Source organism: Megalops cyprinoides, chromosome 19 (genome assembly GCF_013368585.1).
Source record: "Megalops cyprinoides isolate fMegCyp1 chromosome 19, fMegCyp1.pri, whole genome shotgun sequence".
NCBI lineage: Eukaryota > Metazoa > Chordata > Actinopteri > Elopiformes > Megalopidae > Megalops > Megalops cyprinoides.
The window spans coordinates 2862437-2886244 of record NC_050601.1 but is presented as its reverse complement, the minus strand read 5'-3'; the positions used below and the strand labels follow the sequence as shown (position 1 = coordinate 2886244).

Here is a 23808-nt window from a genome sequence, read left to right as displayed (position 1 = left end):
TCCACCCGCCCCTCTGACAACACTGGTGATGGAGGAGTGCCAGGAACTCCGGGTAAACTGCATTTACAAGAATTGGTGGGAACACCCAGAGAAACCTGATTACAATGTTTTCTTCGGGGAAGAGAGAGGGACAGAGCACAGAGTGGAAATGGAGCCCAGTTTGTGGTGAGTGTCTGAACACCAAGATATCACAACTTTCTTCTTCTCCCATCTCACTCTTGCTATCTGTCCAGCTTTCTGTCTAACTCTCCGATGTCTGTCTTCCTCTTCCTGTGTCGTCCGGTTATTATCTCTCTATCTCTGTGTCTCTCTTCCTTTGTCTTCTTCGTCCTTTCCTCTGTCCCAATGCGTGGTGTTGTATCCCAGTATTTCAGCGTGACCCCGTGTGAAGGATCACCTTCACCTTTACCCCAAAACTCTTTAATTGCCGATCTGCTAAATGTTTAAGCACCACTGACTCTCCATTTTCAACCTTGTCAATAATTGACCTGGTTTCACACCAAATGCATCTGAACAGGTTCATTGTTTAATTGTTGATTGTGATTGTCAGTATACCTGTTTAATTGAACAATACCAGCCCTTGGTTAACGAGCCACACCTGCTTAATTAGGGGCATTTTGAATACAGGTATGTGGCAGAACAGCCATAGGTGCACTTTCTTTTTTTCTTTCTTTTTTTTTTTTTATAAACTGTATAGACTGTGTTCAGGTTGGTTTCTTTTGTTTGTGCTTTTGTTTTAAAATAAATTACTGATTATAAAGTTTGTCTCTTCTCTTTATTCTTTGAGAGAAGAGAAGTGAGGGCTTTATTGTCATTGTGTTGGGTCACCTCCTCCATACCCCAGTTCCTCTAATGTGTCAGGGTGAACCCAGGTCACCTGGAGTTGAACTTGAGTTGAGTAGTTGTGGGGGAAACCAGAGGACCCAGAAGGAGAATCCAGAAGGAGGAGTGACTCTTCAGGGAAGTGATGACGCTAAAGTGGCTGGTTTCTGTGTGTCACCAGACTACTGATGATGCGCTGTTGGGACTGACGGGCTTTCAAAACTTCATGCGTTTGCGGTGACGCTCACGGTTTGTTGAAACCTGCCCTCTCTGTCCCGAAGGTCAGAGGTCACGGCCAACTGGGTGAGACCTGGCAGCCCTGAAACATGGGCTGGCATATATGGAAGCGTTTTTCACCTTTTCCTTCCACAAATCAGATTGCCACAGAGTTGCAAGGGGAAAAGGGGGGAAAACTGTATGTAAAAAAAAAGTACATAAATTGAATTGTGCGCTGAGCATTGGCAGCAGTTTTTACAGCAACTGAAAAGAACCAATGCAGAAGCAGCTGAAGATTTCCTGCCTATGTGTGTGCCCAGCATTTAAATTCTTTGCTTTGTTATATACAGTAGCTCCACATACAGGGATTACAGTGTTCATCTAGTGATTGTACCTGATGTCATTAAGTCATACCTACCTATGGCAGAGCTGAAGTGAGAAGCTTGTGTGAGCCCTGCGTAAACCCTTAGGTAGTGGGTAGCAGGTAGCCGTTGCAGCAGTTACATTACGTCACTCCCTGAGACCTGGTTAACTAGCGTTGTTGCTATATATGTATAGCACTCTCTCTCACTTGGATAAAAGTGTCTGCCAAATGTAAAACTGTGTAACTATGGAAGTTGCTCTGGATAGGAGCATCTGCTAAATGGCAGTAATGTAAATGTAATGTAAGTGGGCAGTAGTGTGGCACACTAATGAAGGAATGGGACTTGAAGGTGTAGTTCCCAGGTGAGACACTACTTGTAACCCTTAGGTGAGGTTCTTAATCTGGTTCTAACTGAGTTAAAATGTTCTTCTGTATAGATGCACAAAAGTTGCATTCATGGAAAGATGGTCCATCCATGGTTGCTAAGACAATATGTGGAGTCCTGCCAAACAGGTTATGAGGGTACACGTGTGTGCTCACAGCACTCCCTAGCTGAAGGAGCACAGGAGTACCCATAAACGGCAAGTGTTTCTCACACACGATATTCCAGTTCTATCATTAATTTCAAAATGTGCTGCATATTGTTTTGTGAGAGGCAGACTGAGAACCAGGGCGAATCAACAGATCTGACTGTGCTCGCGGGGCCAGAGATGTCCCTTATCTCTGTTAAACGGATCACATCTGTCCAAACACTTAGTCTAAACAAACTCCAAAAAAAAAAAGCCAAAAAAAATCGCACGATCAATATCGTATCGTGATTAGAGCGTGCAGACGGACACGGTGATCCCCGTCGTTAACTGTAAGACCTTTCCTCTAGAGTGGAGAAGGGGTGGAGCCCGGACAGCCATAAAACTGAGGCAGATCGGCTAAAAGAAAACAGACTCTCGGAAGGTTGTAGAAAAAGGACGACTGGTGGCTCACTTGAGCAGAAACTAGTACAGATCGTTTTTTTCTCTTAACGGACCGTTTTGGTGGATTTTCCGAGATAAATTTTGTCGGCCGCTTCGACTCCTCAACTAACTCGCCCCAGAGCACGGCAACTTCGACCTTTTTTTTGCCTTGTTGTTAACGGAGCCACCGTGGCGTAAGATCGGTCTTCCTTTTGTGCGCGATTCATACGTAGCTGCATATATACGTGAATACATATAACTCCGTACACACGTACATTTTGTTTTCGCAGCCGGTAAAAAAGGGAAAGGGATACGAAAATGACTTGCACAGTTCGTAGAGTCGTGGCTACTCTGACGTTTCTCCTTCTGTGGCGGGCGGAGGAAGTGGCAGAAGCTTGCAGCTGCTCGCCAGTGCATCCGCAACAGGCTTTTTGCAATGCAGATGTAGGTAAGGAGAATACCGTCTGGCAGCGCCTGATGTTGCCCTTTATTACGCTGTCAGCTTGTCCTGACACTACGGTAAGTTCCCGCTGTTTACCCCGCTGCAGAATGTTTGCTAATAGTAGCCTAGAGATATGCAACGTAAGCTAGTGGTGGCCAGTTTTGTGTCGAATGGAAACGAACCAAGTCGAAAACTGTACATATTGGACCTCGGGTTCCTAATCGGAGACGTTCAAAACACTTCTTAGATTTTACATGGGAAAGAATGTCGCCTAAGTAGGTAGCCAGTTGGCGAAATATCCCGATTAATCACAGGTATTGGCCCAGCTGGGTGTTTTTGGTCACTGTTCGAAAGAAGCCGTGATCCTTGTATGGATGGTATGTCGCGATAAGGCGGAACCGACGTGCCAGACAGTTGAAGTTGGTATGCTATATTAAGCCCACCTGTATGATAAATGTGACGCTAAGTGAGGGAAGGGTTTTTACGACGAAGCTGTCTAGCTGACGTTAGTTTTATTGACTCCAGAACGCAGCAGGAGGGGAGGATATGGCTTTAAATAACGTCAAGGCAAACTGCCATGTACAAAATTCCAGTAATAACAGTAGACAGTCACTGCCACATGTGCGGAGATGATTTCAGGGCCGTTTACCGTTTGTTGGCATGTTTGCAGCCGTTATTTAACGGTATTACCATTAGACACTAAGTTGTTGCGGGACGCTCTGTCTCTCTTCCTTTCCTTAATACAGTTTTAAGAAGTGCGACGTCTCCGGAAGACTCTAGAAAACTTGTCCAGTTCGCACTGGTGTGGTTTGAAAATTCACTCCGTCATTACTTTCTATTTTCAGACACTGTTACTCGGCTGTCACGGACACGCAGCGACAGATCCAAGGTGCGGCGATTGTCGGTTCGCTGTTCCATCAAAGTCCGGGATTTTTCTGTTTTTCGGTAGCGCGATGTCCGGTTTCCTGTTTGCGGAACGGGTAAAGACTCTTGGACGCTGGCTAAATCACGTGAAAGTGGCGGACGCATCTGTCTTTGGTTTAAGTCTGAGGGCACTCGTGTTGTACCTTTTGGCAGCGTTTCACCATTCTTGCTCCTGTAAGAGCGCGTTAGATAGGATGTTATTAAATTGACTGAAGGGTTTCATCTGAGCAAATCAATAGTGTGTGTGTGTGTGTGTGTGTTTGTGTGTTTGTGTTTGGATACAGGGTGTTTATTTATGAGACATTTAAGCCTTTCTACTGGCCACAATACTTTGTAAGCAACCACACCAGTTCTTGGCGTACTGAACCCAATTGTTATTTTCTGTCTCGGAGCCAGGTGTCCCTCGCTGTTATTTAAGTAACACATTCATTGTGTAGCCTGTGTGTTCCAGCCTGTCGCACAATTAAGGACATTAAAAGATTGACAACCACTTAAGTCATGCGGTCAGGGTACATTTTTGCCCGTCTGTGCCTCTCTCTCTCTCTCTCTCTCTCTCTCTCCTTCCTTATTTTCCTCTCTCTGCAGTGTCAGGCAAACCTAACATCCTTTTGGTCTCTTTTCCGTTTCCTGCTTCTGATCCTCCCTGGATTCTAAAGCACGGGCGTTGTGGCTCCGTTTTGCTCCCTGGACAATCCAGACAGTCTGGGGAATATGGACTCAAACACGCCCAGGAAAAATAAGAATAAAAACCACAATGACTTTGAAATTCCTTTTTTTAATTTTATTTTATCCCCAGGCAAAGTTCAGTGAACTTGTTAGCATGTTAAGGATGAGCAGGAAGACATCCACTCCCCCTCAACCAGGCCACTTCTCCCAGCTTTAACCAGCCTTATGAAAAATTGGTGGGTAGTTCAGCAGCCAGATCAACAGTGTCCAGGGGGAGTACAGGGGAAACACAAGAGTGGCAGTCCTTCTTAACAGCAGAAAGAGGCTGATCTTTTGCCACTGAGCTTTTGTATAAAAGTTTATCGTATTAAATCAACTGGACAGTTAGGCCAGGGAGGTTCTACAGGAAGGGCCATAGTAGTGGTGGCTGATGTCCCATTATTGCCTGTTGTGGGTTTGTAGGGAGAGGTGGTGGCCCTTTAATACTGACCATTGGTGGACAGACGTTGCCAGAACGTTAACAGAGTACCATTGCTCTTGTGCTCTGGCCCTTTAGCTGTTCAGGTGAGCCTCGCAGGGATGGAACTGCTCTCTTGTGTCTGATTGGTTCAGCTGCTGATCAGATGGTGTGATGTCACACAGCTAGCATGCAGTAGCAATGCATTACATTATTGGCATTTAGCAGAGACTCATCACATTGGTTAGTTTTTTTTTTTATTTAAATGCTATCAATTTATACAGCTGGATATTTACTGAGGCAATTGGGGGTTAAGTATCCTGCCCAAGGGTACAGCAGCAGTGCCCAAGTTGGGAATCAAACCAGCAACCTTTTGGTTATAAGTCCTGTTACTTAACCAATATGCTGCACTGCCCACCAATGAAGAGTAGGGGTTGGAACACAGGGCTGTGGAGATGACCATCATGGCTTTGACTCCTGCTGGCTGAGATGCTGAAGCACATGAGCAGGTTAGCGTATCGAAAGCCACTGTACGGTCAAGTCATTGTGGAGATGTCTGTTTCCTGGGAACAATGGTGCTGAGGTACAGATTGAGAAAGTATTGCTTCGGGACGGTTTGAATCTCAAACTCTGTGTCATTACAGTTGGGTTACCATTTACGTTACATTACATACATTTATGAGTTTGACCAATATTCCTCTGATGCTCCAGCCACGAAGCAGATATTTATTATTGGAATATGCCTATGACGGTTCACAAAAGAATGTGCATGACCATGAGTGTCTTGTGGTGATTGCGGTTACATACTGTATTTAATCGATGGAGAAGAATTTGCGTAGCATTTCTCCCAAACAGAGTTTGCCTGTGAGGATCTGTTTTTGACAGCTGTGATTTTTAACTGTTTCTCCAGACCAGATCTGTGCTGCGTGCACGAGTTTGGGGCCGTTTCGTGGGTTTGCCTGGGAGACCGCTGGGTGGATTCCTATCCCGGTAGGGTAGAAATTGGCAAACAGGGAAAGAGAAATTGCATAGAAGGGGAAAAGTTGCTTGGCCATAGTTCGGGCCATTGACTGTAATGGAATGTGACTGTATTGTTTTTATACCCTGCAAGAATTGCCCGTTTGTGTGGAAGGCATGTTGCGTATTAGACCAAAGCCGTTCACCCCTTTCGTTTTGGTGGTGGGGCTTGGTAGGAGTATTGGGGGGGGGTGTCAAAGCACGGGTCAAAATTGACACAACTGTGCGGTTACCGGATGGGCTGGCGAGGTCAGCTGGTGGTTGGGTCTTTCGGAAAGAGCAGACGCCTGTTCCTCCCAAACTGGACGTCTGTGGTGGAGCCGTGGGCTGCAGGGGAAGACTGTGCTCAGCTGTGCGTATCTCACACAGGGAGGATGAGCAGAGAGCTGCTGCGTCCCTCTCTGTGCTGTCCCTGCCCCCTCTCCCTCTTTCGCTCTGCGTGTACCTCTCCATCTCTGTCTCTCCACTCCCTCTCTCTGTCCTTCCATCTTTCTGTCCCCCTATCTCTCTGTGGCCATCTCCTCCTGTCCCCTTGTCTCTCTCTGCCTCTCTGACTCTTTTATCTCTCACTCTCTCGTTTTTTTTCTCTGACTCTCTTTCATCCCTCTCTCTCTCTCTCGCTTCCTCCCTCTCTCTCTCTCTCTCTCTCTCTCTCTCTCTGCCTCTCTCATGCTCTCTCATCCCTGTCTCTCTCTCTTTCACCCCCCCCCCTCTCTTTTTCTCGCTCTCGCTCTCTCCGTTTCCTCCCTCTGGACTCGGAGTGGTAAACAGGCCCTGTATAGTTGGCTTACACTGCAGCAGAGGGCCTGAAGTATGGCAGGAATGCTGGGATGGGTCCCGGCGCGGCCGTCCCGCCCGGTGCAGCCGCCATTCAGTGGCACAGCGCTAAGCACAACTTAATCCACATGCTGACACTGCTGGAGCAGGGCCCTCATTTTCCCAGAGTTCCAGTGGGCCCTTTTCTTTCTCTCTCTCTCTCTCTCTCTTTTTGTTTAATTTAAATCCACCGTCTCACTCGCTTTTTATTTTTTTTCTTTTTAAATGATGCTGTTTCCGTGAGGTTTTAAAGGGCTCACCACGATGAGCTCATTCACAAACAGAAGGAAGAAATGAGAGGAAAAGGAGCATCAATAAAAAGAGATGTGTGAATGGGTGGTGTCCCAGCTGTGACGTCTGACCTGTAAACTCCAGGGTGTGGGGGTTGTATCGCTGGCGGAGCACTGCTGTAAGATCCTCTCTGTGAATTGCTTTAGGCAATTTCCAGCTGTTAGAATGAACAATTTATATAATATATAAGAAGTCACTATGGATGAAGGAGTGTAGAAAGTAAATAAGAAGAAATAATAAACAAGATATTGTAATTTGACCCAGCTTGTGCTGCTGGTGCAACAGTGCTATGTGCAGAACAGCTTAGTGACCTTGTGAGTGGCGTATCAGTTCTGTGATGTTGGCAGTCAGCGTGTGCCACCTGACAGCGTGAGGTCGTCTCACCGGCTTCAATTCAAGGACAGCCCTCTCGGAGGGCTTGCCTTGTCACTCAGAGGGGTCAAGTTGAAACCCCAGGTTCCAGGGACCTGCTGTGTCATCTTTGAGCAAAGTTTCTTGGCCTGGGTTGCTTCAGTAAACATCCTGCTGTATGACCAAATAACGTGAAAACGTGAGCTGTATAAGGGGGGCCTGCTAAGCGAATGTGTAAAGCTCGTGTAAAGTTGGAGGGAGACTTCCATGTAACTGTATCTCCGGCCGTTTTTCGTTTTGGCATCCGGACGGCCGTGTGAATATACTTTTTGATTTCTGTGTTATTTACCGGCTCTCTGCTGCCGCCTCCTCGTCGTGTACAAACACATGCTAATGAGCCACCTCACAGTGATGGGCTTGTCTTGCACAGATGCTGTTAACATACTGCTCTGCTTGTTGGATTTTTTCCCCTTGCTAGCTGGATAGGCCTGTGTTCAGCACAGCAGTTTCCTTATTAAAAGGTCACCCATTTCTCCTCTGTACGTTTCCACAGTGGCATGGATTGCAATAAAAAAAATATTGCATTATTCACTTGTTTTCTGATTTAAAAAGTTGAGAAAGTTTGGTTTCGCAATACGCAGTTGCATTGGTAATGCGCTGTCATTCCTAATGAGTGCATGAAACCCCCGGTTTGGTAATGAGTCCTTTCTCGTAATAATAAACACTGAGACACACAAAGATTTGTGCTGCATGTCTCACGCAACTGTCTGAGGAAATGGTGTGTAGAAGTCTGCGTTTTGCAACAGCCAACAGCACAGACAAAACATGGTGTCGTTGTAACCGTTATGAGACATGGTGACATGATTTTTTTTTTTTTTTTTTTGTCCTGTGATTGGATGCATCTGTTTTACCTGAGGGCACCTATCCTGAATCGCAAAAACTCCCAATCCTGCGAGAGTAGAAATATTGCAAAGGATGTCCCTTGTTTTGGGCATCTGCTCTTTGAGCAAATAGTGAATTTATAATAAGTTTATGATAATTAGTAATGATGTCCTTATTCTTCCGTGGCCTGAAATGTTGCCTTGTGGTCATAGAGTTCCCTTCAGAATAAAGAGCAAGGAAAGAAAGCAGGCCGGAGGTTTTTTTTTTTGCTTTGTTTTGAGTTAAAGAGTCTGGATTGAAACCATGTGTGCGCTGCAACCTGACCCGGGACCTCTGAGTAAGACGGCCCCTTTGATTTCGGGGAGGTGATAGTTTGTACATCCTGTCTCCCTTATGTATGAGTGTGAGTGATGTTGAGTCAGCGCTGACCTGGAGGTGTGGGGGCCGAGTGATCCAAACACCTGTCTCACATACACTGTCTGGGAGGAGCGGTAGTCCGATAGTACTGATCCCTGGGCACCTGCAGGTGGGTTCTATGCTTGCTTGCCATTTAGACTCACAAAATCAGGGAGGATTGGGTTGAGGGGGGGGGGGTAGCTTTGGTTTCCCTACTGTGTCTGACTTAGCACCACAGGGAAGGCTACCCTCACTGAGAGTAATGGTTGGCTTCAGAAACATTGTGCAGGGTTAGCACAGTTAAGCCCTAGATGGCTTTTGAAAATGCAACCCTCGCGTTCTACCTGTGGGTCAAAACCCCAGGTACAGGACTGTTTCAGTGGCACCTACATCTGAATCCTTTGCCTTTCTCCTCCTGCAGTGTGTGGGATGTCAGATGTGTGTATTTCCCATCGTGTGTGACCTCTGTGAAGCGGAGACAAACCCCAGTCACCCAAAAGGGAGCGGTCGGGAATGGGCAGGGTGGCGGATAATGTTTAGCGCCTTTGTTTTCGGGCCTGGAAAGGGAGGCTGAGCTGACTAAACCTCACTGATTTCTGCCCAGAGACAGCACTGCATGCTGGGAAGACCGATGAGGCATGGAAAAAAAACAAAAATCATCCCGTTCGGGTCAAGTGTAACAGATGCGCTGGCGGAGGCAGCGGCAGCAGAGTTCCGGAACTCGGAACACTGGGGTGAGAGTCGCACTCAGGTTCTTTTCTTTTCTTTTTTTTTTGTATAAAACCCTTTGTTTTACAGCTTCAGGATTTGAGACTTCCTGTCGTGTTTGGTCTTCTTCTCTAGCTACGAAGCCCAAAGGCAGTTTACATTAGGATGTGAGTCAAGAGAGCGAGAGAGGCAAGGGGCGTGACCATGAGGTAAAGGTGGGAGAGTGTCAGGGGGCGTGGCTGGTAGTTGGAAGTTTGGACAGAGCAAGGGGGCGGGCCACGAGGTGATGATGGAAGAGAGTCATTGGCCCAGGCATTTGGGTGAAGTCAGTTTAAAAAAAAAATGTCTTTCTATTTATATCATTCTCTGAGGTGAGGGAGGGGCAGAGTTAGGGTGTGGGGGCCGTGAGGTGAGGGAGGGGCAGAGTTCGGGTGTGGGGGCCGTGAGGTGAGGGAGGGGCAGAGTTCGGGTGTGGGGGCCGTGAGGTGAGGGAGGGGAAGAGTTGGGGTGTGGGGGGTGTGAGGTGAAGGAGGGGCAGAGTTGGGGTGTGGGGGGTGTGAGGTGAAGGAGGGGCAGAGTTGGGGTGTGGGGGGTGTGAGGTGAAGGAGGGGCAGAGTTAGGGTGTGGGGGCTGTGAGGTGAGGGAGGGGCAGAGTTAGGGTGTGGGGGGTGTGAGGTGAGGGAGGGGAAGAGTTGGGGTGAGGAGGAAGAGATGGCTTGATCTAAAGGGGCCCGGGAGTGCTTGTTTTGTGTAGCCCGCTCCGTACAGGAATCCTAGAAACCGGTCTGCATCAGAACCTGCCTGGTCCTGTCCAGTATTTGGCATCCGGCTGCCGTCAGTACAAGGCATGTTCTAGAACAGTCACATGGCACGGACCAGTGGAGCTGCAGAAAGAAGGGGACCCTGCTGCTGGCAGAGGTGAGAGGTGAGAGGGCCCCGCCCTCCTGGGGGGGCTGCCCCCCCCGTGCGTGTGGCGGCTGTCAGGGCGTGTGCGCTGCAGCCGCCGGGGCCCTTGTGCGAGGAGACGCTGTAGAGCCGGTTTCGGGCAGTCCCCGCAGGTGCGGCGTCTGCCTGTTTTTCCCGGCGTGTCCCGATCCGTCCGGCACCCTATCGCAGCAGACGTCCCCTGCAGCGCGGGGAGGAATGAGAGCTCAGCTCCCAGACCCCCCCCCCCCGAGCCGGGAGGAAATCGGTGAGAGTCTGCGAATGGCCCGGGTTTTTCCTGTGGACGTTAGAGGCCTGCACAGCACTGCGGACTCCTGTGACTCGTACTCCAGGGCAGTGGGGTCCTGTTCTTTCACTGTGTGAATCACATGGTTTACTGACATCCCAGACACTGACCAGCAAGAGGAAAAAACACCTGTTTCCAGCAACTCCTTGACCAGATACAGTGAAGGTCAATGAGGAAGGGACACGCTGCTTGGGAAACACTGTGTGTGTGCGTGTGTGTGTGTGTGTGTGTGTGTGTGTGTGTGTGTGTGTGTGTGTGTGTGTGTGAGTGGAGTTGCATGTCACTGCATGCTGTGACATTTCCAGTCTGCACATTTTATTTTTAATTTATTTTTAATGAAGTTCGGATTCGGAGGTGAGTCTCCATTGATTGCTGCAACTATGTGGGCGTGTTTGGGCTGTGGCAACATATCCTGTCTCTGAGCAAACCAGAGCTTGCGGCAAGCCGTCTGCCACCGGGGCAGTGGTGCAACGCCCCCCCCCCCCCCATCCCCTCCCCGCCTGGTCTCTTTCACACGCTACTGTGACCGTTGGAGTTGTCCCGCCAGCCGCCAGCCAGTCATTTCCTGTCAGGGAGCGGGGCTAGAGAGTTTGCCCATGGCTGAAGGGGGGGGGGAGGGGGCTGTTTGCGGTTCGGCCTGCGGGCGCACGTGTGCAACCTCACCGTTAGTCATGGCATGACAGCGCAAGGGAATTTCCACCGCCACTGTCTGCGGGACACCGTGCGGCCGCGACCTCCGACCCTGGTGCCCTGCCTCACCGCAGCCCTGGGTGAGGACGTGTACTGTATGCTGCTGAGAGCAGGGGGGTGTGGGTGGTCGGGGGGGGAGGGGGGCAGCACTGTTTAAGATGTCTAGGTGCTCTTTCAGAAGGCTAGTTCTCAGGTTTAATTCTGTAGGCCTTGAGAGGGACCGTCGATGGAGCTGCCCTTACACAGACATTGCTCTGGGGGGGCACCGACTGTGTGCCTGTAGCTCTGAGCAGGGGCGTGAGTGTGGACTGACCCCCCCCCCCCCCCCCCCCCCCCCGAGGGGTCATTTACGCTGACGTGTAGCGTCTGGCCTGTCCAGCCCCAGAAGGCCCCACAGAGGTGTTTACAATGAGCAATGACCCTCCGTCAGACATCACAGTGAGTCTGCAAAAAGGGCTGAAATTTATTTACTCCTCTACTCAGCCCCCTCTCACCACGCCCATACTGCTGATGGATGATTACTGGCAGAAGATAAGCCTTTTGTTCGGGGGGGGGGTGTTGGCCGATTTCCTCCGTTTGATGGCAGGGAGCTGCCGTCTGCCGTGTCTGACAGAGCCCGGTCACCCCTCTGATGCCCGTGTCCTGGGCTGCTTGCGTAAGGCCAGGGGCTTCCTGTAAAACTTCTGAGGACCCAGCTGCAGGGGGAGAGTCCGGTGGCAGCGGTTTGCGGCGTAGCGTGGGGGGGGGGGGAGCCTGGGGGCTGTGACAGAATGGATAAATCGTGAACACGCTGCCAGAAACGGGGGATGTTTGTGGACATGGGCGTTGAAAACGCAGAGGTGGGTGATTTGGGCACCAGTGCTGCACCACAGAGGAGAGCGGAGGGAGTCTTTCTGCGTCTGACTCAGGAAGGAAAGCTCCTGCGCATGAACCGGCCCACCTGCTCTGAATTTTGCCTCCTACCTCCTTGAGAAATTAGAAAGTGTAACGTTTGAGGAACTAAAGGGTCATCGTACCAGCGATCTGAAACATCTCCAGTGACACCGAAGCAATCATTTCCTGCAGATCCCTCTGCCGTCACCGAGTGTGACGTGATCTCCTCGGTTTCAGCAAGGCGCAGCGCGCGTTGGAGATGATTAAAGTGCTGCAGGCTGTAAGTTGGTCTGACTCACGGGGGGACTGGGGATTCCGAGGCTGATGCGGGGCCACGCCGTGCGTCACCGCTCCGGTTTCCGGTTTTCCGAGGCTGTTCGACAGCCCTCTGGTCACTCGTGCAGTCCTGAAACGCTGGGAAGCGCTTACCGTAACTGCGAGACACGACAGTCCGCTGAGCGTTTCCATCAAAACCCCTGGCCGTTGCCCTCTGCTTATGGGGCTTCTGTGGTTTGCAGCGGGAGCCGTTTGCCCGCACTGATGGCTGTCGTGCAGTTGCCATGGCTACAGTGTAATTCAGCCATAGTTGTATAAGTATACATTTTGCTCCATTAGAAATCCACACAGAAGAGCCCTTGTTTTTTTTTTTTTTTTTTAAATCTTCAGGAATTAAAATTGCTTGACATCCACTCATAGTTCATAAGACCCATAGGAGTCTGCAGCACAGCACATGGTCATAGGTTTGAAGCCCAGGTGTGGTTTCAGTACCGAGTGTCTCAGAGTCAGGTCAAACATGTAAGCGCGTTTAAAGAGCTCAGAGGTAAAATAGCAGTGCACATCCTGGCCTGAAGGCTGGAACACAGTGGCTGATGGATTGGATTCATATTTAAAAAAGGGTGCACTGAATGCTTCTCCAAAATATAAGGCAGAACAGGGACACTGTCACGGGGCGGTGTGTACGTTTGACGGTGTGTCCTTGTACCGGGAGCTGCGCAGAGGTGCGCAGAAGAGCTGGCTGGGGTGTGTGGAGTAGTCGCAGCCTCTGCGTCTGTCCCCGCAGCTGGTCTGGATGCCTCGGGCCGGGCCGTAAAGCAGCGAGGCGCTGAGCCGGGCCCAGCGGCCTGCTCTTCTCATCATCCTAAATGCTCCTTATCGGGCCTGCTGGAAAGTCTTGCGTGACCTACTTAAAAAAGCGAAGGGGGTGGGGGGGGGGGGAGGCAGCGATCTGCGTCTTATTATTCGGGAGAGAAGCGATTGTGCAAACTCAGGGAAAGGGAAAAAGGGATTACCTATCTCATAAGTCAAACGCGGGGGCTGCTGGCCCCCCCCCTCTCCTCACGTGCTTCCCTTCCAAATCCCAGGTGCTGGAGCCGCCGCTACGGCCTCCTGCTTCACCTGAAAGGAATGTGTGAAAATGGGAAAGCGCTAGTTAAAGCAGGCCGGCCCCTGCATGTGTGTGTGTGTGTGTGTTTGTATGTGTGTGTTGTTTGTGTGCGTGTGTTGTGAGTGTGTATGGATGATTGTGTGTGTGCATGTGCGTTGTGAGTGTGTGTGTGTGTGTGTGTGTGTGTGTGTGTGTTTGTATGTGTGTGTGTTGTTTGTGTGCGTGTGTTGTGAGTGTGTATGGATGATTGTGTGTGTGCATGTGCGTTGTGAGTGTGTGTGTGTGTGTGTGCGTGTGTGTGTGTGTGTTGTGAGTACGTGTGTGTTTGTATATGTGAGTGCACGTGTGTGAGTGAGTAAATGGCACTGAATGGAGGTTGGCTGATTGCGTGGTGCTGTACAGGCCCTGTCCCAGCTGCTGCTCAGTGTGGAGCGGCTCAGAGAGTCAGCTCTCTGTGCCTCTGTCTGAGACTCACTGTGGGCGACGCGGTGGAGTGCGCCAGGAAGCCAGAGTACACAGGACAGACACTCCGCCTGGCCTGGGCCTTTGTTAGCTTTAAGAGCAGCAAACCCCTCATAGTTGCATCGCTTCCAGGCAATAAAGTGAATCCTAGCTTGACTGACTTTCCTGACTGCGTGGTTGTGTGTGTGTGTGTGTGTGTGTGTGTGTGTGTGTGTGTGTGTGTGTGCGCGCGCCTTTTTCCTCTGTTATGTCTCTGCTCGTAATATCGCACCGCTCATATTTTCCAGGCATCTCGGCTGCCGTCCCTCACTGGAGTGTGATGTAGTGACAATCGCTCCGCCCACCAGAGTTCTCTCTGAAAACACACGCACGCACACACACACACACACCTGTGGAGTGTCCCACTCTCCTTTTGTCTCTCCGTTGCTTTTGGTCTCTCCTTCTCCCTCCCTCTCCCTTTCTCTCCGCTTCTGTCTGTCCTCAGCTGCATTCGGCCCATCGCAACTCCGCAGCTCAGACCTGTTCACGGCAGGAAGGAGTGGTGATGAAACCGGCAGAAACAGGCCAGCACTCCACTCTGGATTGAGTAAACAAATGTTGTAAGATGCTGAAGTGTACCTTTTTGGGGGGGAGGAGGAGTGTCTGAACTCCATCTGTTTGCCATTAACCCGGTCCTGCAGAGAGGGGGCGGGTTGGGGGGGGGGGGGGGTGGCCTTACGGTCAGGCTTGGTGTGCCACCCTATGAGGGGACGGAGTCACGCGGTCGTGCGGTCGCGCCGGAGACGGTGGGGGCGGGAGGTGAGGGCGGGGTGACTTTTTGTTTCGTCAGCAGGTGAAAATTAGGTCTGGGTGAGCTGGCGTTGGCGGGAAGAGAAAACGAAATGCCAGACTCGGAGAGCACGTCTGTGCGTGCTCCTGTCTGTGCACCAGGGCTGCACAAACCCACTGATGTTTATAGCATGTGGATGGAGCTGGTCTGCTAGGCTTTGTGAATAGGATGAGTCATCCAGAGATCGGTGAATCCGGACAGCATCGACACCCCCTCCTCCCATCCCCACCCGCAAATCCAGACACTTACTCCTTACTGAACGAAACACAGTCACAGTCCCACAGTATGAGGACAGGACACGGCAGGAGTCCATCTGTACAGCAGTCATGCTTTATGTTAAGAAGTTCATCCATTCCACAGATAATATGTTTATTATGACCAGATATTCAGCTCCTGTTTCAGAGTGAGCCGGCAAATCGGAACACTTAAAGCTTTAGCAGTGGCAAGACAGAACTTTTGATGTGAAGCACACAGTGTTGAATATCTGTTGAATATCTGTACCCACTCTGAGACAGGAGCGCTCAGTGAAGATGGCCTTGGGGTTGCATAGCAGTGATACCTGTACGTTTGATGGTACTGCAGTCTGGGTAGCTGGTTTTACGGTCGATCACCAGCTGTTTTTTAGCATGTGACCCTGCCTCTGCCAGGCAAAGCAGGAGGCCTGAGGTGCTGCTGTGCTGTGGTGCCAGAGCTCCAGTGGAGCTGGGGGGAGCTGGGGGGAGCTGGGGGCGGGGGGGGGGGGGGGGGGCTGGGGGGGGGTGTTGAGGAGGGTGGAACTGCAGTGGAGATACAGAGGCAGCACTTTGCGTTTTTCGGAAATAAAGTTCAGCTGCAGCGGCTGCGTTTGGCACGGGTGCCGAGTTTTCCCCCCTTCCTTTCGTCCTCAGCCAGGCCTTCTCAGATTCCCTGAATCAGGCTGTGTGCGGGCGGTTAGGACGGGGAGTGAGGCGGGGTGGAGGAGGGTGAGGGAGAGTTTTCTGGGTGTCAGCACCAGTACAGTCAGCTGACCTGGCGGAGAGGTGGGACGGAGGGTGGAGGAGGGTGAGTGTGTGTGTGTGTGTGTGTGTGTGTGTGTGTGTGTGTGTGTGTGTGTGTGTGTGTGCGGGGGGGGGGGGGGGGGGGGGGACTCTGTAAGGCTGCTGACTGGCTCCTTTCGGCTGTGTGAAGATGGGGGATCCGCCACTCGCACCCCCACTAGCAATGGGGAGCTAATGAAACACTCATGTGCTCCCGTTCCCCAACACCTGCGCAATCTGCAGAGCCAGCACTGCCGAGCAGACACTCCAGCTCTGAGACACAAACCAACTGTGTTATGAACAGAGGCAGATACAGACTTAGACTGAACTGAGACGGATACTGACTTAGACTGAACTGAGAAGGATACTAACTTAGACTGAACTGAGATAGATACAAACTTGGACTGAACTGAGATGGGTACAGACTCCAACTGTGAACTAAGACAGATACAGACTAAGTCTGAGAACTGACATGGATACAGACTTACAGAGGATGTGAATTAAGCTGGAGAGAGAATATGAAATGAGGCAGCATAGGGCCTACTTATTTGCGTGGGGTTAAAAACTGTTTGGGGTGAGCTTGCTTTTCTTCCTTCTCTACTGCTGAGCGAAGAAAAGATGCAGTGAGTTAGAACAGACGGACTTTGTTCCACGTTTGTGTGTGTGAGGAATGCCAGACTGTCAAACCTCCCCCTGGAGAGTGTTTGGCGCATTCCACATTCAGGTTACTTGGTGTTAACGGGGGAAACCTCAAGTGTGTTTTTTTTTTGGGGGGGGGGGGGATAACTATTTTTATTGCTTCTCAGTTATTCATACATATCAGAATAAAAATATGGATATATTTATGGATCAAATTGTGCGAAAAAGGTTGGCATATTAGGGCAGGATTTTTTTTACGGCTGGTTTTGGCCCTTGTGGCTGTCATGCTTTTAGATCTAATTTGTTTCTGGAGCAAAGGGAGAGAATATTGGACAGAATATTGTAGGAAACTACCCTACATTTAAGAGCGGCTAGCACACATGCCCTTGTGATGAATGGGTTGGTGTTGTTCGATCAGTCAGTCATATCGCTCCGGTGTTTGGCATAAAAAGTCTGACCTCCAGCATCTCTTCCTCTTCCCCCCCAGTCATCAGGGCGAAGGTGGTCGGAGAGAAAGAGGTGGATTCTGGGAATGACGTCTACGGCAACCCCATCAAGAGAATCCAGTATGAAATCAAACAGATAAAGGTAACACGCACACACTCTGCACTGTCTGTATCTCTCATGCTCATACACACAAACTCAGACATGAGACCCCCCCCCCCCCCCCCCCCCCCCCCCCCCCCCCCCCCCCCCATACACTCACACACACACACACACACACACACACACACACACGGAGTTGGAGGGTAAACTGTCTCACCCATCATGTAATCACTCCTTACACATTCCTCTTACTTGGCCGTGTTATGTGGTCGGCATGCAGATTGCTGATTGGACAGGCACCGTAGGAGGGGTGTCCCTATGTCTGCATCTCACACACTAGTGTCACACCTGTATGCGTTTCCAGAGGTGAGAAAGTGTGCGTTCTGTCCTCAATAACTGATCCTGGATCATCTCCCTTTCCCCCAATCCAATTCCCAGTTACTTGCATATGTGAGGGGGTAAACCGACCCAGGGTCAGGGGTTGGGGGGCGGTCTTTGTGACGAGGGACACCCCAAAGATTAAAGTGGGTGCAGGGATAGCTGCTGTGGTGGGGCTGGGGTCATTGTCAGACCCCCAGCTGAACAGAGACACACAGAATGCTGATCAGATGAGCTGTCTGTAGAGGGGCTGGCTGAGTGGGGAAAAGCGGCCAACCGGAGGCGAAACCCCTCTCCATTGGCCGACAGGGGCATGTGTGGCTGACCCTGAAATGGAGTCTTTCTCCTGTGTCTTTGCCACAGATGTTCAAGGGCCCGGACAGGGACATCGAGGCCATCTTCACTGCGCCGTCCTCTGCCGTGTGCGGGGTGACTCTGGACACAACTGGCAAGAAGGAGTACCTGATCACAGGTAGGGCCCTCACTAGAACACCTCAGCACAGGTAGGGCCCTCACTAGAACACCTCAGCACAGGTAGGGCCCTCACTAGAACACCTCAGCACAGGTAGGGCCCTCACTAGAACACCTCAGCACAGTTAGGGTCCTCACTAGAGTACAGGCTACACATTACTCGCATTTGGGGGAGGGATACCTCCTGAACCCCATAATGAGTGGAGCTATCATAACCTGTCAATCACTACCTTTTGGGAACCAATCAAAGGCCTTTGCTCTACATAGCTCTGTCCTTTCATCACTGCTCACCGCTAATGGGCGGAGCCCAACACATGCTGTCAGTCACTGCTCCGGGACCAGCATAGCCCGCGCTCGTCTGATACCCTCCGCTGGCCAAGGCAGCAGCGACAGTCTGCCGCGGCCCTGGGATGTGACAGCCGGTCACCCTGCGTGTGTCAGTGGCCCCATTTTTCACTGACCCCCCCCCCCCCCCCCACCCCCTTGCCATCTGTCCCGCAGGTAAAACCGAGGCTGACGGATCCATGCACGTGACCCTGTGTGACTTCATCACGCCCTGGGAGACCATGAGCCCCACGCAGAAGAAGAGCCTGACCCAGCGCTACCAGATGGGCTGCGAGTGCAAGGTGAGTGGGGGCTGACCCAGCAGGTGATGGGGTCCAATCCCAGGGGGCAGAAATGATTCCGCTGTTTTTACCAAGATTAAAAACAGATTGAAGCTCAATAATAATACAAAAAAAAAAAACTTCAAGGGCAAGGGGAAATTTTCTGCTTAAAGCATGCCTGGGGGGTTTGATCTTTTAACAGTGATGAATTCTGTGATGAATTTCAAATCTGTATCTAAGTGAAAATTGGTGCTAAAGTTTTCTGGGAAAAAGTCAAACAACTTTCAGGCTATTGGAAAGTGAACCTCAAGCTGAAGCCTGATTTGGAAGTCCTTGGTTTACATCCAACGATACGCTTCCCAAGGCTTCTATTTTCTAATGGAAAAATCCCACATACAGTTTTCAAATTTTGGTGTTTTTTGTGGGGTCTCCAGCGTGGCACAGTGGATAAGTTGTTTGTTTTGAGTGCAAGCTGAGTCCTGCAGGTTACATTGATAGGGTCAGGGAAGCTGTGCCAATCTTCCAGTGCGCGTTTAGCCAACTGCAGTGCGATGTGTGTCGTGTAGTGTGAAAAATAGTCACAGTTGGCGTGCGAGTATTTTGGAGGATTCTGTTTGTTACCTCCAGAGTTACTGCACGAGTGCGCTAGAGGGCTGCATGAAGTATTTTTGTGCATTGGTAGTAAGCCAATAATAACATGCCTCCTGCTCCACCCACCCCCCTGTTTCGCTGCCTCTCCCTCTTTCTCCGTCTCCTCATCTCTCTGCCTCTCCCTCTTTCTCCGTCTCCTCATCTCTCTGCCTCTCCCTCTTTCTCCGTCTCCTCATCTCTCTGCCCATCTTTCTCTCTCTCCACTTGCTGTCTCTCACTGCCTTTTTTCATCTTCCATTGCCTCTCCCTGTCTTCTCTTGCCTGTTCCTCTGTCTGTCTTTTTTTCCCCTCTCTCTCTCTCTCTCTCTCTCTCTCTCTCTCTCTCTCTCTCTCTCTCTCTCTCTCTGCTCACCTCTCTGTCCCCCAGATCACCCGCTGTCCCTCCATCCCCTGCATGATCAGTTCCCCAGAGGAGTGCCTGTGGACGGACTGGGTGATGGAGAAAAGCATCAACGGTCGCCAGGCCAACCACTTCGCCTGCATCAAGAGGAGCGACGGCTCCTGTGCCTGGTACCGCGGGATGGCGCCGCCAAAGAAGGAGTTCATGGACATCGAGGACCCCTAATCTAGCCAGCCGTCCACTGCGCAGCCTGATTAGAAATGCAAGCAGTAATTCAATAAGTAAAAACAAATGAGCAGACAAACGCAAAAAAAAAGTCTTAATGATAAAACAATCAGCAAAATAATAATTCATATGGACTAGAACAAGCAACACAGATAGACTGGGTGAGTGATGATGTCACTTCCTGGAATTGGCTAATAGCAGGAAATATTGTCACCATTTGAACTCTGTGAAGAAAGCACTTTCTACCCCAAAAAGCGCTTAACCTTCTCTTTAAAACGAAAAACAAACCTGCAAATTAAAATTGCCTGCTAAATGTCTGTCTTGTTACTCTTCAGTCACAATCCAAAATCAGGGTGTCTTTGGGTCTCTCTGAAGCCAGAATAAAAGGTCAAATCTGAGCACTGCCGGTTGCTCTCAAACCGTGCTGTAACGAGATTAATGGTGAGGCAGGACTTCCCACGTTATTCCCATATATGTTACGAGTCTGAAGAACAGATGCATGGGTTATGAGATGCATATTTTTGAAAAGCAAAGCCGCAACTGTGCCTCCACAGTCAGTGCTCTGGGTAAAAATGATATGGATCACACACACTTGGCAGATTAAACTGCATCACCTCCCATGATGCATCGGTGCATGCGAGAGACTGAACAGACATTTGAAGCTGATTGAACCCTCCTCCATCAATGAAATGCCAATGTCCTTAGTGATGAGTGCCCTGAAGGACCTGGGAGTACGACCTAGGGGAGGCCTTTAAGCTGTTAATTGATCTGAACCGTTTTGTGGTTGTTCTCTCATTAATCGTTAATCATTAATTTGCATCCGTTATTAAGCAGCTTGTGGATTTAGGTTAGGATCCCATCAGCAGCAAATTCTTATTCATTCATCAGCGTCTAATGTAGCGTTACAGTGCCGTCATGCACTTCATATTAAAACACAGTGACACAGAGATCGGGTTACGTTACATTTGGTTTTAACTTACAACCAGTTGCTTTTTTCTTTTGATGTGACAAATGATTTGATATGAAGTGCATAAACCCGACACCGACAGCCAGAGCTGGAACTGAGAAAAGAGAACTGCTGCCTGTGAGCGATTCTTAAACTGCCACGCTGCTCAATCTTGCAGGTACAATCGAAAAACAAGATAGTGAACTTCGTGTTTTTTTGCTGCATCCCCTGTTTGCACTACAGCAGTTACCACTGGACTTACCAGCCTGCAGAGCCTTTCAGTGACCCTTCAGCAAATGGAGCTGCGTTAGGAGCACAACAAAACCAGGCCGATCCAGTTAGAAACCAAAGAAAAACATCGGCTCAGGTGGTGCGGCCAACCCGAGCAGAAAGTTTCCAAATCTAGTGGCCTTTGGTACGGTGATTTGGGAGGGCTGCGGCTCGAGACCCTTCCACATAATGAATGAGTTAGCGACTGCAGCGCCGTCTTTTCTGATATTGCTGCCGCTTAAATCATTCAGAGTTATTGTGGAAGTGCGGTCAACAAAAAAAAAAAATAAAAGGTATCTGTGAATCTGACCCGGTTTTAGCTTGCGTATCAACCAGCACCCAAATTCAGAGGTAAAGTGGCAAATTCATGTCTTCATCCATGAACGGTGAACAGCCACTGTTACAGTATTATTAACATGATTAATAAAAGTAATATTGAAAAATTGTTGTAACAAGGAAAAAAATATGAATAACCAGTGCCAGATTTGACCTTTGACCTCTCTGAGCCCATTTCTGACGTCTCACTTGTCCAGTCTATGCCATTTCGAGCCCTTTTGCTGTGATTCCCATTCCAGTTCCCACACCATGCCCCCCCACTCTCAACCATTATATTCATTTTAATAAGGTATTATTATGATGATTATGATTTGATTATTAATCCTGGTTAGGTGTGGACTTGCACTTTTCAAGGACCCCCTGCAAAAGACACATTTGGTCAAAAGACAGATGTCTTAAACTGAGAGGATTGAATCCTTTTTTTTGTTATTTTGTAATTTTGTTTTCTAGCCTTCTAGTTCTTTATAGTCCTTAATACAACTTAACAAGTGGTTTTCTATTGATTGTCCTTTGTATTACTATTACTATAAGATGTGTTTACCGTTTATTTTAATTTTTTTTAAACATGAATTCTTTTTGCCTATTCCCCAGTGGAGTGTTGTCAGATTAGCGTGTTGCATGGGACTTCAGGCTGTCCCCCAGGGAAGCTGTTTCCTGTCGACCCGCCAGAAGCTTCCGTGCAGAGCCGGGGTGTGGGCCGGGGGGGGGGGGGGATTGGGGGGGTTAGTCTCAGTTCCTGGAGGGCCGGCACAGGCTGCTGTTTCCCCACAAATCCCCTGATATAATCAGTCGAATTTGTTAATTAGCGTTTACACATTTACACTTGTGCATTTTCTGTAAATGCATTGCACTAAAATGTTTTTTGAGTCGAAGGCGCAATTTTGATCCTAAGATGAGATACAGCCCGCCAGAATAGCCAGTGAGTGGGCTAATTAAGCAAATAAGAGCAGAGATCAGAGCAAAAAGCAGCATGCAAGCACGGTCCTCCAGTAATTGACTTGGACGCCCTCAACATAGTCTTATTTTTGATCTCAGACAACTTTTGCAGTCAAAGTGTTATTAGCTATGGTTGACATTGAAGCTGGTACGGTACTAACCATAGATCTTAGCAACATCCCTCCCATTATCCCTCCTTGTATTAATAACGGTCCCGTGAAATCCAGTTGCTGGGAGCTGGATGGCCCCCCTGTGTAGGTCAGTGCCCGTGTCAGGTCATGTGACACAGAATCGCTGTGGTATCGCCTGGCATAGGGCAGGGCATGGGGGGAGTTAGGCCGGAGTGTGAAAGGGATTGTGGGTTTGGTTTATTTTCTCCCCGGACTCTTGATTTGTCATCACTGTGAGACCCCTCCCCCCTCACTGATGTGGAGTTTTGATTTTGGCCCTGGTGGCACCCTGTCTGGTGGGCTGGCGAGTAGGCAGTCAGACAGAGGTGCTGCAAAATGAACTTAAGCCCCCCCCCCCCACCTAAAGGCCAAAGTAACAGCCAACAGCTAAATGACTGCAGCGGTTTATATTGGCGGTTGTGTTATAGAGATTTAATGCCTTCATTTCACTCAATAGAGTTTCACTGCAAAGAGACCAGAGCGTGACCTCCCACTGCTAAGCCTTTCAGAACCAGCGGCTCAATGTGAGCAAAGCGGCAGGGGTTTGGCTGTGTCACAGAATGGCCGTGCGGTGACACTGCTGCCCAGATAGAGCTTACGTCACCGAGTTCCTGTCTAATGACAGGGCCGAAATAGCAGTGTTCCCCAAAACCCTTTTTACCTGTAGAATCCCTCTCCCTCTTCCCAAATAAAATTAATTTTGTTTAAGAGCATTTTGAAATCATACAAAATCATATTAAAAAAAAAACAATCAAGTGAAACGTTTACATGTTTTCGTACTCCTCATGCTATGGCAAGTATTATATATATTGGAAAATGCAAATGTAATTTAAAACTTGGTCAAACCGTGTTTTTACTTTATATGCCATTTTCTTGTATATTGTGTTTTTTTATTTTTAGTGTAATTGTTTTTTATCAGTCTTTGTCTTTCTCTTTAAAGATTTGCAGACGAGCAGTGTGCGAGACTTCTTGTGCTGGAACCACATGAGAGTAGCTGTGTAAGAACCAGACTATGCATGTCTTTGATGCTTTGTACAATTCCTACGTGGATGTTGTTCAGTCAATGGACAAAATATACAGTATTATCAAATAAAGATTAGAGTAACACACTCGCGTCATCTGTGGTCATTTCCTGAAGTTCACACTTTCTGAGACTTTGCGTCATTTTGCTAGTTTCATCAGCAGATCAAGTGTTTTACTAACTTACGTCTGACTTGCTTATGTCTTATGTCCGAGTAGCTTGCTGTTGTCGTATGTTATATGATATATGTCGTATGTTATATGATAAAGCTCTCCAGGCACAGCTTTGAAGAATGAGATAGAAGAAGAGGACTGGTAAACCTGCGCATATATTTTTTTTTACAATCTTCGCCTTAGAAATAGCATGCAGATGGTCCTAGGGTACATGAGGTCGAAGGTGACGTTGCTCGTCAAAAAAAAAAAAAAAAGAACTGATCACTGGGCTAAGGTAGGTACTTTCGCGTGCTAAGGGAGCCGCCCTGTGGAAA

General features: G+C 49.3%; 1 protein-coding gene across 1 annotated transcript; it reads left to right on the top strand.

The window, feature by feature from the left end:
* The first annotated feature begins 2287 nt into the window (after positions 1-2287).
* On the top strand, positions 2288-21895 carry LOC118794082 (metalloproteinase inhibitor 2-like). Its single transcript, XM_036552228.1, has 5 exons — positions 2288-2800; positions 16914-17014; positions 17714-17822; positions 18323-18447; positions 19445-21895. Exons 1-5 carry the CDS (start codon positions 2671-2673, stop codon positions 19640-19642), a joined length of 663 nt encoding a protein of 220 aa, XP_036408121.1. The 5' UTR covers positions 2288-2670; the 3' UTR covers positions 19643-21895.
* Positions 21896-23808: the final 1913 nt, after the last annotated feature.